The sequence below is a fragment of the Micromesistius poutassou genome, assembly GCF_964030765.1.
Source record: "Micromesistius poutassou genome assembly, chromosome: 11".
Lineage (NCBI taxonomy): Eukaryota > Metazoa > Chordata > Actinopteri > Gadiformes > Gadidae > Micromesistius > Micromesistius poutassou.
The window spans coordinates 11572516-11585433 of record NC_140281.1 but is presented as its reverse complement, the minus strand read 5'-3'; the positions used below and the strand labels follow the sequence as shown (position 1 = coordinate 11585433).

At 45.2% G+C, this 12918-nt stretch overlaps 1 protein-coding gene across 1 annotated transcript in view; it reads left to right on the top strand.

Moving 5' to 3' along the window:
- Positions 1–9838, top strand: part of mpp7a (MAGUK p55 scaffold protein 7a) — a 113698-nt gene extending 103860 nt beyond the window's left edge. Inside the window, 2 exon segments of the mRNA XM_084475184.1 lie at positions 824–967; positions 7921–9838. Of these exon segments, the coding sequence (XP_084331310.1) occupies positions 824–967; positions 7921–8100 (324 nt within the window). The 3' untranslated portion in view covers positions 8101–9838.
- The last annotated feature ends 3080 nt before the right edge of the window (positions 9839–12918 follow it).

Sequence of the window (12918 nt, the reverse complement as noted above, 5' to 3'; positions counted from 1 at the left end):
CGTTCGGGGGCCCCAAACACAGTGTCGGAGAAAGGTCCCTGCAGGAGGCTAACCAGGAGGCCCAGAACAGAGCTTTCGAGCACGCAAATCTCTTTGTCAGTTGCGGTTTTGTGTTCCCTATATAGCTTTTCAAGATTGACACACACACACACACACACACACACACACACACACACACACACACACACACACATTATTAGTACATTCATGCACATATGATTTAAGATTACAGGCCTCACTCACATCCTGCGATTTATTACATCAAGACACATTTCACAGTTTATTTTGGTTCAATTCAGAGTTTGCTTCTTTCCACCGAGTAGCTTGTTGTGCTTCTCTTGTGCTGGCTGACACACACAGTGTTGTCACCTCAAGGGCGTGTTATTGTTTGTTTATACACTGCAGCGGGCCTACAGTACTGAGTTCTGTGCTGGTCCAAAGTCACGTGTGTTGACCTTGTGTGTGATACGTTCAGGTTTTCGACCTATGGTTGTGTGGAATCTCACCACTGAATAACATGTTGGGATGGTACATCGCCATTTCGGCAAAAACTAAAATGCCCATATGCAGCATACTACACGCACAATGTGTGTGTAGGTATGCTGATGAACATTAATGTCTCAACACAAGACACAAGAATTGGGTTCAATGCAGCATGATCAAGGGAAGACACACTGATTCAATATATACTTGAGAACTTAAAAAATCGTACCTGTTGAGCACAACTACGCAATGCTGTATTATCTCCACCTGTACACACACATCATAATCACATCCCGCTACATCCTGCAGCAAGTTTCTCACACACCTCCCCTCTCTGCAGACGTTGAAGCACCTGCGGACTGCAGAGTTCAAGCCCTTCGTGGTCTTCGTCAAGCCGCCGTCCGTGGAGAGACTGAGGCAGACCAGGAGGAACGGAAAGGTCATCTCCAACAAGGACGACCATGGCACTGCCAAGCCCTTCATCGTAAGACCTCTCCTCTCTCTCTCCCTCCCCCTCCACAATGGGCATTATGGCATACAACTAATGCAAATACTATTATTTGCACTGCTTAGTATTTTTCCTAAAACCAGCTAAAGTGTTTAAAAATGTTTCTATCATGTCCTTATCTTAAATGGCCAAAACAGAACATAGGTCATCAGTAATGAAGCTATGTTAAATGGCCAAAACAGAACATAGGGCATCAGTAATAAAGCGATGTATTGGGGAGACGATTATAGGACGTGGTATGAATGTAGAGAAGAAACCAGGCCCATCAGTTACTCAGCTGGTGATATCCTGAAAGCAAAGGAAAGCAAAAAGAGCGTCAGAGAATCAGAGTCAGAGAAACAGACAAACCAAAGGGCTGGAATAAACCTGAGCACAGATGAACCATATCACCTGCCCAAACCTTCCCCTTTGCTCATTGGCTTACCCATTAGCACAGGTAGACAGACAGAGAGGGAGAGACCGTCACACTGCCAATAATGGTATCACCTGTGGTTAAGAAGTTGGAGGCAGTTTATTTTATTGTTTCTAACTGACCATAGGCACCTGAGAAGTCCAATTATTCATGGTCTCAGAATTATAAATGGACTATATTTATTTCATCATTTCCAAAATGCCGCCAAATTATGATGCGTTAGCCCTAACCCTAATCCCTTACTCAGCTGCTATGCAGAGACCAATAAAAGAGAAGCTTAGGTTCTTATTTTTAAATATGATTGAATCTTTCTTCTGTGCTTTGCACATCGTGCGTGATGATAGCTTTCCATAGAAGCTTGGGAGTTCGGGAGATAGTGCCAACTCTTGATCGTACTATTATTTCACTGTCGCAATGTGATCTCCATTTAAAGGAGGATTAGGCCTAATCGGCAGATGCGCCGATTTATGATTTTTTTTACACAACCACCGATGTGTGACTGTAGGCAATAACCTTTACAAAAATACAGCCAAGCCCTTGACTTTACTGGAACACAGATCGCCGGCACAGATAGCATCAAAAGACCGAGATGGACGTTGTAACACCTGGATCTACTCAATGGTCCATTTGGGAGAGAAAAAAGTTAAACCTTATCCCACATGACATGCATATAAATAAATATATAGGTGCGTGTGTAATCTTGTGTGTGTGTGTGTGTGTGTGTGTGTGTGTGTGTGTGAGTGATGATGTCATCTCTTTACACACCTTTCCACGGAGCCAGCGGCGACACAGGTGTGGCTGATTAGTGGACCTGCGATGCGCACTGAGATGGTGTCGTTTTGGGGAGGGGGGGAGGGAGTGACGGACGGGTGATGGCTTTCCCAGCCTACGCTCTCTCGCTGTGGGGGAGAGGGGGGGGATCACTGTGTGTGTGTGTGAGAGAGAGAGAGAGAGAGAGAGAGAGAGAGAGAGAGAGAGAGAGAGAGAGAGAGAGAGAGAGAGAGAGAGAGAGAGAGAGAGAGAGAGAGAGAGAGAGAGAGAGAGAGAGAGAGAGAGAGAGAGAGAGAGAGACTTTTTATCAAAGCAGCCGTCTTTATTAAAAGTCAAAGTAGAGATGTCCTCCTCATATATCGCTCAATACGTGACAAAACAAAATGTCTCACGAGTTGATTACAGTTTCGATCAGCAGAGAAGATCACAATACAAAGTGGGCCGAGGCGGAGGTCAAAGAGAGAACAATGGCCACAGTACATCTCCCCTTCGCCCTAAGCTGTAACCTTCATCCCCTCTCTATCTACCTCTCTCTCCCTCCAACTCTTCCTCTCCTCTCTCTATTCCTGTAAAGAGACATGAAGAAGCCACAGGGAGAGGCAGGGACAGGACAAGACAGGGAAAGAGCTTTGTGGATTTATAAAGGTTTGCAGGTGTCGGTCCCCGGCCCAGTGGGAGGCACACACAACTCCCCCGCCGTCCCCCCATTACCTGCCCCGTCCCCCCGTCCCCCCACCTCGCTCATACGAGATGACTCTCTGGATGCTGTGTGAATCATCCCACTGTGTGTGTCTCCTACATTCAATCACACTGTCCTCCAGGCATCCGACATCCCCGTGCGAGGTCAGCTCTAATTCAGAACATCCCTCGCACAGCGCCGGCGCTGGCGTTTTTGCCGTTTTTTTCTTTTCTTTTCATTTTTTTAACGCGCTGTCAAACCGTCAGGAGCGTGACACCGTCAAGAAGTCAGCGAGCGTACACACACCGTAACAGCAGGCGCCACAGCGGGAACGTGAAAAGAACAAGGTAGATAGTGTTCAGTAGTCTGGTCAACGTGTTGACTCTGAGCCCTGCTAACAGTTACACAGACAGCAAGCAGGCAGGCGGCGTTATTGCACAAAGGTTGTTGCTGCGATCCATGCTGGTTGGATTTATCTACAATATACGTTATTAACCCATGTGTTCTTATAAACCCTAAATTCCTAATACCTTTTATTTGTACTGTTACATGTTACATACATGACCAGGGCTCTATGGACAATTCCTGTAGGCTAACCATATGATATGAGACAGTGACTCCATATATTTGTAGTAGTTTAGTACCAAGGAACAGCAGAAGTCGCTCTGCTGGTGAATGGAAGTGTTAACTGGTAGGGAATGGATCTGAGTCTGGCATTGTCTTTCTATCCGTACAGTTTGTAACAGGTTTATTGGCAGAGCGGGGCGTGATTGAAAATCAATCGTAACACACTACATTCAACAGAACATAATTGCAACAAACGCTGCTCTACCATGCCGATGTCTGGCCAGACTTGATTTTGTAATACTATATGATTTGAATCTGAAATGGACAAATCATTTTGACCGTTCTGTTGGATTACTGTTTTAATTTTGCACTTTCTGAGTTTGAGATCTTAGCAGTGGGTCCAGAACACGGGGGAGATGCTTGGCATGGCTGCATCGAATCAGTCTGCAATAAAAAACAATGTAAATCCCTTTTGGCACTATTAGAAGTGCCAATTAGTGTCCATGTTATACGATACCTCAATTATACGATAATAATCCAGTTATTGGTCACTTACCTTTAATTTCACCAGAGACAAAATTGCTTGCTGACAGTGGAGTGCATTTTGCCCAGGTAACCAACTCTAACCACAATGGGCAGTGACAGGTCACCACATATTGGCACGAGAGAGGGCTGAGAGAGAAGCCCTTGTTTTGTGAATACAGTCTGTGTCTCGGACACATTTTATCCAAAGCCAGCTATTTTCGCTTTTTTGAGAGAGAGAGAGAGAGGGGGAGTGAGAGAGGTCTGCTTTAATGATTGAAAGGCAAAAAACAGTCCCTTCATTGTTTTAGCAGGGTGCTCTTGACTCAAAGCCAATTGTTATAGCTGGAAAAAATGCTAGGCGTCGGATTCCAAAAGGTGTAAAATCATTCTGTAGTGTACCAAAGCTAGCTGACATAATATATTATCGACTTGTAATGTGGTATTCGCAGAAATGACCGAGTAAACGTTTAGGTTTAGAGAGCAAAAATAACTGGACTGAAAGGAATGTTGGGTCCCTGTGAAGCCAGAGAGGATTAATTTTTCCTTAAAAAAGGGACCCTTTAGGTGGACCAGTTCTCCGTATTTGTAATGCTATTTTGTAACACTTATATCATCTTAACACCAAGGACAGGTGTTTTTTATTGCAGACAATAAAAGTCTATTTTTCCATCGAGGCCTTGGCTCCGGCCCAGTGGTGACTTTGGACAGACTCCTGCTACCGGCTTGAGGTTTGAGTCGACAACAGCGGGGTCTTTAGACGGCGTGTCCACTCTACTTCTGTCACTGACTCGCTCGACAGTCCATCCATCACAATCGTTAGGTCATTCGGTCTGTCTCCTCTGCATTCTTTTTGAGCTCCGGCCCCGTTCTTCCTGTCTCATCTCAGGGTTGTTGTGCTTTTGTTTTTGTTCCCCCCTCGCGGTTTTTGGCCCTTTGGATTTTGTCCCATCGTCTTTCCATCGCGCCTCTCCAGCTCTCTGTCCCCAAAACCCGTCTTTTAGTGGAGATTGATCTTCCTTCCCCCGGCAGAGCTTGACTAGACACTCGACACACACGGACACAGCCTTCCACCGGTGAACATGGAAAACAGTCCCACACCAGAACACAGCGGCCTGGTCTTCAGGGGCCTCCCCTGTTGTCCGAATTCCTTCTTCTTGCTCTCTTTTTTGAGGTCCTTCTCATGGCCGCTGCCAAAGCAGGGTGGCAGACGTTTGGCTTTCAGGGTTGACTTGTAATCAGAGTACATTCAAATCAATTCATATACAGTTCAAATGGACTACATCTATAACATCACCGCTTGGACTGACAATGACTTAGGCATGTGGATTCACCTGGCGGTGGTTCAGCTAGGAGGAGCTCAGAAGGATGGCACGGAGAACAGCGGCCGTGCAGTAAAAGACTCTGTTCTCTCCACTCCATAAACCTCCACCCCATGTCAATGGTTTAATGTTAGTTGACTTTTGAGAGGTTTATTGCTTCGATCAAAAGTCGCGCTTTTGTTCTCTTTGTTCAGAGTTCAAAAGCTATATTTTTGCTACACTAATTGGCATAAAGAGGGACTGGTTATTCAACCCACGCCTCATTAAGAACAAGTCCTAGAAATGTGAATCCAATGAGAACCAGAAACCTCACAGAGACAGATTTATCTTTCTTCCCTACAAGCTAAACAGCAGGATATTTTGATGCACACTATGTAGTTTGAAGAATGTTAATGTTAACGTATTTGCAGGCTCAATCATAAGGATTTACTACGAGTGAAGCGTTTAAAAAAGAGGAGTCACTATAAAACAGATCTATCATGGAGCATATATCCATTAAAGAGAAAAGGAGCCGGCTAAATCAGTACAAATGATCTGTCCTCTGCCTCTGGCCACAACCAGAAAGCCCATAAAGAACCACCATGATGACCTGGGCATTAAAGAGTGGGCTATTAACCAGCCCCAGCATGGACCCATGGCAGACAGGGCTCCCTTGAAATCAAATCATGATTTGGTGTTGTTGCTCTTGGGCTACATGGTTGTGGCGCGAGTTAGACATGGCTTCTGCCCCTGGATGGACTCCACCCTAGAGGAATCAACTGAATCAAGGAATCAACCCTACACCTGCTTCAGGAAGGATAGTCTGTTATGTCACCAATCCTGTACTCCCACCTGTATGAGGTTTTAGGGGCATCAATGACAAGACATCAACGGTGGATGAAGTCGATATTACCACTTTTCAATCCTTTATCCAAAAGTGGATCAAGTTGTGAGGAAAGAAATTTGCAGTATGTAAAATAAGAAATAAGAAGAATAAGAAATTCTGATCCAAAGAAAAAAAAAACAGCACCTGGGTCCAAATCCAAACAGTCTAAAGGGGCGGACATACACATTGTTTCCTGTTTGGTTACGGATATAAGCCCGTACTACCAGGCTCAGAAACTGCTTTTCCTCGACTCTGTTACCCATCTCTACCTGTGCTGTGTTCCAATATCCATACTATCCACACTCACTATACTTAGTTTGAGTATGTAGGGCGTTCCAATTCAGATCAGGGCGAAAAGAAGTGTACTGAAAGGATGAAGGATGGTGTACTCAAAAAAGTGTGGATCAATGCACACTTTTCTTACTCAACCGTCGCCATCTTAGCTACGTAGAGGAAGAGGCGGCGCCAGGCTGAGCCAACGTCGGTGCATTTTCCACATTAAATGAAAAAAAAAAAACAGCTTGCATTAAATGGAGTTAAATGGAGTTCTTTTGTAGCTTTTATAGCTTGTATAGCTTTTTATAGCTACTATGCGTAAAGAGTTCACCGTTCAAAGCGGGATGTTTATTGCGGGGGAGGAGCCATGGAGGCAGTCACGATCATAATTTCCGGTTAGTGCACCACGTAGTATTCGATTTGGAATGACATTGACATTTGAAAATCAGCGCACTTAGTCAGTGTGGATAGTGTACTGTGTTTAAGTGTACTCATGGAAGTATGGATGAACACAGCACTGGTTACCCTCTGAACTCAACTAATGACTTTTTTGCACTACCGCCATGTTTACTATGCATTGAAGCTCTATGATAGCGCTCCTTTTGCAAGACTGCCTTAACGGCATCTGCACAGCTCCATCATAGCTCTCTTTCAGTACTGCCATGCTTACAATGACATTTGCTCAGCTCTGTTACAGCCTGATTTGTCGAAACAAATTTGAAGAGAAAGGAAACGAAATGCCCCTGTTCACCGTGATTGGGCTCGTCTGCCATCAGCCTTTCAGATGTTTATCTAAAGTCTGATATGTGACACCAGAGATCACCGTCACTAATTTAACTTTCTTTTTTGCTAACCGCCTTCTCTGAGCCAGCTAGAGGCTAAACACTTTCACATGACCTAAGCGTCCAAACACCAAAAGTGGCCTTGTCCACAAGCTATTATTGCTCAATCACACGTACAATAACTTACTGGCATGTAACAATTATGTATGTTTTACGCCCCTTGTTATGTTTTGTCTCTTGCATATTTTTAGTATTTTTTTATTTTCTTTGCGAATTGGATAGCCGTGAAAGGGAAATTATGAAAATTCCTTGAGGTCAGGTTGTTGTAGGAGGCTCTTTTAGTGCGTGGTCTTGGAGCGGGGTTCACGTGTGGTATAGCTGTACGGGCCACTTTGTTTATTTGAGTTTATATTTGTGTGTTTATGGACGTGTGATTTGTGTTTACACTGTGGATTTATCTGCCCTTTTTTGTGTACTGTGACAAGTTCATCTTGTTTGACAAAGATGGACAATGGCATGAACCTCCATTGCAACAACGTGACAGATCACTTATTTTGTTCGCTCTCTTATCTCTCTCTCTGTCTGTCTCTTTTTCTCTCTCTCTCTCTCTCTCTTATCTCTCTCTCTGTCTGTCTCTTTTCTCTCTCTCTCTCTCTCTCTCTCTCTCTCTCTCTCTCTCTCTCTCTCTCTCTCTCTCTCTCTCTCTCTCTCTCTCATGGAAACCCCCTTGCAGGAGGAGGACTTTGAGGAGATGGTGAGCACGGCCCAGCTGATGGAGGGCCAGTACAGCCACCTGTTTGAGAAGGTGATCGTCAACGACGACCTGACCACGGCCTTCGGGGAGCTGCGGGAGGCCTTGAGGAAGATCGAGACCGAGAAGCACTGGCTTCCAATCAGCTGGACTCACTCCTGAAGGGCCCAGCCGCCATTGGACCTTTGGTGGAGAAAAGGGGAAGGGCTTTCACACAAGTTTTCAGGGTTCTGATTGGCCGATTTCAGATGCCACCAGGTCACTACAGGTGGGCAAGCATAGGTCATGTATCAGACCCTGGATTTCCGAGGGAGACTATCGACAACAACAGAGTGAGGTCAAGCAGGGTCGGCATAGGGACGAGGGACTGAAAGCTGGTGTCCGGATCACACGTTTGTCCTTGTTGATCTGAAACTGATCTGACTGACCTATGTCCGTCTTCAGTCGGATGAATGTTCCTCTCTGTCCTGGCGGGAGTCTCCTGAGAATCATGCTGCACATATTATCAGCAGTTTTTTTTTTGTCTGATAGATGGCCAATCAAGCACCAATCTCTTCTAATTAGTCTTTTTTTTATGCTTTTTTTTTTCTGAGTGGAGGGTTTGAACGCCCATGTCTGTGAAGACCTCAGCCACCGTGATGAAAAAGGAAGAAATCAAAGAAAAGCTGCCTTCTTACAGAAAAAGAAAAAATCTCTCTGTCTCTGTGTGCTTTTAAAATGCGTTCATGAACTGCTGAACCCATGTCAAAAGAAACATGGCCAGGTACAAGGGCAGTAGATGTAATAACGTTTTTTTAAGGAAAAAAATAATATATAAACATTTTAATTATTTTTTTGATGTTTGCTTTACCAACCTTTTTTATATGCATATTTTGACCATGGTCTGTGAAAATCTCCAACCTGTGACAGCCTAACAGCGGTTTCAACACCAAGCCATCCAGGGGCTGTGGTGTAAATTAAATTCCCCAAACCCTGCCTCCCCCCAAAAAGTGCACAAAGAGAACTCATTCTCTTGAGGTGTTTTATATTCCATTAAGAAACAATTTATTATCAACGCCACCACCCTCCGCAGAAAGGTTTCCCACCATAAAAACTCCACTACATATAGCACTAGGTCTTGGCTCTTTGGCTACGCTGGATTGGAAGAAAATGTTCAGAGGCCTGAACTTTGAGTTTTATGACTTACCAGCGGCGAAACGCCAAGTAGCCACCTGTGAATTCTAGTTGGTCATAATAGGGAGTTTATAGGTGTTGTCTTTTTTATTTGAATGCATCGTCAGTTTCTTATACATGTTCATATCTCTGAACATCCTACACCAATTTGCATATTTTGGTTTAGTGGGCTTCTGCTGTTGAGAATTTTTGTATAGATAGGATGACGGGGTAATGCTTTTGGAGACACTGCTTGTGTAGTTTTTCCCGCTTTCAAAGCACTATCTGTACACATGTTCAACCCAAGGTAGTGCTTCTTTTGAAGTGTAAAATATGCACTGCTTCCATTTCCTCATTTTATGTAAGAAAAATAAAAAGATTTTCTACACATAAGAAAAAAACTTTAGGCCTTCTTGTTATTTAATTTTCACAATGCACATATTTTCAACAGCCTGAATGACTGTTGGTGGTGTTTATTTCTCAGGTCCCAAACCTATTTTTTTCCACGCTTTAGTCTATTTCTGTTGAATTCACTTATTTTTGCTAAATTGTCTTAATTTATCAAAATTCCGCAAAAAGTACAAGGGAAATCTAGCATAAAATATTTTTGTCTATTTTTTTGCCATGATATGACCATTGCGATGCCACTAAATAATTTCACGTTATATTATAGTTGTTTATGTCTTCATTTGATGCACATCCGTGTTATCTAGTAATATCAGAGGTTTACAATTTGTGTATTTTTTCTCTTCCTACTGTACTATATTAAATATTGTATATGAGGCATATTTTGTGTCCGAGTCTATGAGCGTTTTTTTTTTATACTTTAATAAAGTGCTGTTTGCAGTTACATCCGCACTACCAAGATAGTTTATGATTATTGGAAAAAGGCACGATCTCCAAAATAATTTCATGGAATTGATCTGCTAAACCTATGAGACTTGTGCTTTTTGCCGTCCAGAAATGATCCATAATAGCTAACAGTTTCTGCTCTAGAGCGCTACTCATGTCTCCTTAAACTCTGTCCCATAATAGGCATCCCTCTCTCACATGTGAACGGATCTTTCTAGAACACAGTTGTGCAAACGGAGCTCACACACCCTTCCTCCAGTCTGCTGGAGAGCATAACCATGACTCACCTACATGTCATCCAACTTGCTTGCTTGGCCCAGAATTCAATTTGTAAATCCTTGAGTTGAGTTAAGCTCATATACTCAATTAAGGATTTCCAAATCATATGGGTCATTAGGCAGGAAGTCAGACTCATTTGACTCTGTGACAATACCCTGCAGGGTGAAAATCCATCCCCTGTGGCATCAGAGTGAGCGATGAACCGATGAACCCTCGTGTCCCTCCCACAGCAGCGGCATGCATTACTAACTCCGGGATGTCACAGAGCATTTAAACACAATGCCTCCCAGGAGGGCTGTGTGTGTGTGTGCGTCTGAAGAATATTGCACAGATGAAAGCAGCGGCAGTCGCTCGCTTGATAGCGTTCCAAAGCGATTCACATCCCCTGCTTCCAGGCTCTCCTCCCCTGTACAGGAGAGGAAGCTGTATTTTCTTTTACAGTCCAGGCAGAAGAAGGGGTAGGCGGTTGACCCGAAGGTCAAGCCGAGTTACTTCCGGCCACCTGCTCAGAACGACCTGGAGGGTACTACGCATCTATCCAGGGATCTCTCTTATAACAGCGTTCTCTCACTCCGTCTTTCTTCCTAATTAGCGTTATTGGGTGACAAGGGGGAACGGGCCGAGTACAGCTGATCTGCAGCGGCGGGCTAAGTGAATGAGTAGGTGACGAGCAGAGAAAAATGCTTGTTTTCTTTTTGTCCGGTTTTTCCCCTTATCCTAGCGAGCATCAAGTTTAACGGGCCGTGTTTAACACGAGACAACCGCCGCCGCAGAGTCACATTGTTCCGCTTACGGCCCTGACAGGTAAAAGGGGCTCTAAGTAAGTGTCGATTTACAGCTCGTTTCCTCTCTCACGTCATAACGCCAAAGCCTTCGCCGCCCTGGACACCGTCCGGGGGAATCGCGGCGCTCTAAAAGCCTGCCCCAGTGGTCCGACTTGAAAGGGGCCAGAAAGATATAATTGGCGAGTGCTCCTCTGCTGTCTTCCTGCTTTAGGTTAAGTGCTTCAAACCCCCCCCCCCCCGCCCCCCTTCTCCTTAAAACTGCTGAGAGTACGCCTCACCCTTCAACGGGGGGAGACCCTGTGTCCCCCACACTCCATTATGCTGAAGCCCCTGTCTCTGTGCACCCACTATCTCATCGACCCGCCTGACCCCCTTCCCTCCACCCGCCCCCCCCCCTGTGTGTTTATGTGACCAATGTCTGCCGTCGGTTGTCATCAGGCTTGTTAGTCTTTCCCAGCTACGCTCACTGTTTTGATAGCACTCCTCAAGGCACACGGGGGGGGGGGGGTGGGGGGGGCTGCTCCGGAACACACCGTTCCGACCGACGTGTCATCACTCTGCGAGGCCTGTGATGTAGCCGGGAGACGAATGCGAGGAGGAAAGGTTGGATGTGTTGTTTTTCATACGGACAAACCGAGCGCCGCTGAAGAATCGCACGCTAAAAGATGTACTATTCTTTTTAGGTTTTTTTTCGCGGCTCAGACGATGAATCTGACTAGCAGAGGAGGAGAGGGAGAGAGCTGAGCCTTGACCAAGGCCAGATAATTGCTCACATCGTACCATGGCTTATATACATGAGTAATGATGTAAACTGGGACAAATAATTTGTGTTGTGTGTGTGTGTGTGTGTGTGTGTGTGTGTGTGTGTGTTGTATTTGGGTGTGGGTGTGGGTGTGTGTTGTGCTTGGTCCATGCACGTTCGGGACTCCTATATGCATGCATGTGATTAAGTGAGGGAGAAGTGGAGGGATATATTCATGTACTATACCTTTTAGAAAATTGCTTTGCCCTAAGTAGAGGGAAGGGAAGCAACTTGTCCTTATGAATCTCCAAATAGGTCAATAAAAGCAGAGTTCCCCTTTGCTCCCTGACAGATTTAAGATTACAAATCTGCTGCTTCCTATTTTGTCCGTCTCTTAATGGCATGCCGCTACGCGTGGGCAGAGCCAAAGGCACAAGGGCCCCACAATGGCTTCCCAGCTTGATGTAAACATTTACAGTGCAACGCAACTCGGCCTCCCATCCCCCCCCCCCCTTCTCTCTCTCTCTCATCTCTCTCTCTCTCTCTCTCTCTCTCTCTCTCACTCTCTCTCTCTCTCTCTCTCTCTCTCTCTCTCTCTCTCTCTTATGAAAGAACACATTTGGAATCCCAGGATTTATCTTAAGTGAGTAAGGCTTTTATGCTCCTGACACCTATAGAGACTGATGTCATCCTCACTGCAAAGTGGGACTGTTCTCATCCGTTGCTCTCGGATTCTCACCCCCTTTCTTGAAGCATTCATTTTCATGTCCCTGCCTCGGGAGGGGAGACGAGAGGAAGAGGAGAGCAAACACGTAAAGGAGATTAAGATGTGGAAAAGTCCAGACAACCCGTCCTGCGGCGGTCGGCCTGCCTAGCCTTCCTTCTCCCGCGTCACTGAGGTTCTTGCAGCCATTTTTCAGAAACCATTAAATGTGAACATGGTCTCTCGCTCTCCCGACGCGCACACCACAATCACTCTGATTTACGGGGCTGAATTACAACGTCTGGACCAATATTCCGGTTGGCGCTTGACAACGTGATAGGTCCGGCCTCGTCACCGCATGACAAATTGCGTATGTCCTCGCCATGGCCATCGGGAGACAAGAAAAGGGGGCAGGGAGGCAGGGAGAGAGACCTGAGATGTCTCATAAAGGGTCTTATTTCTGTTCT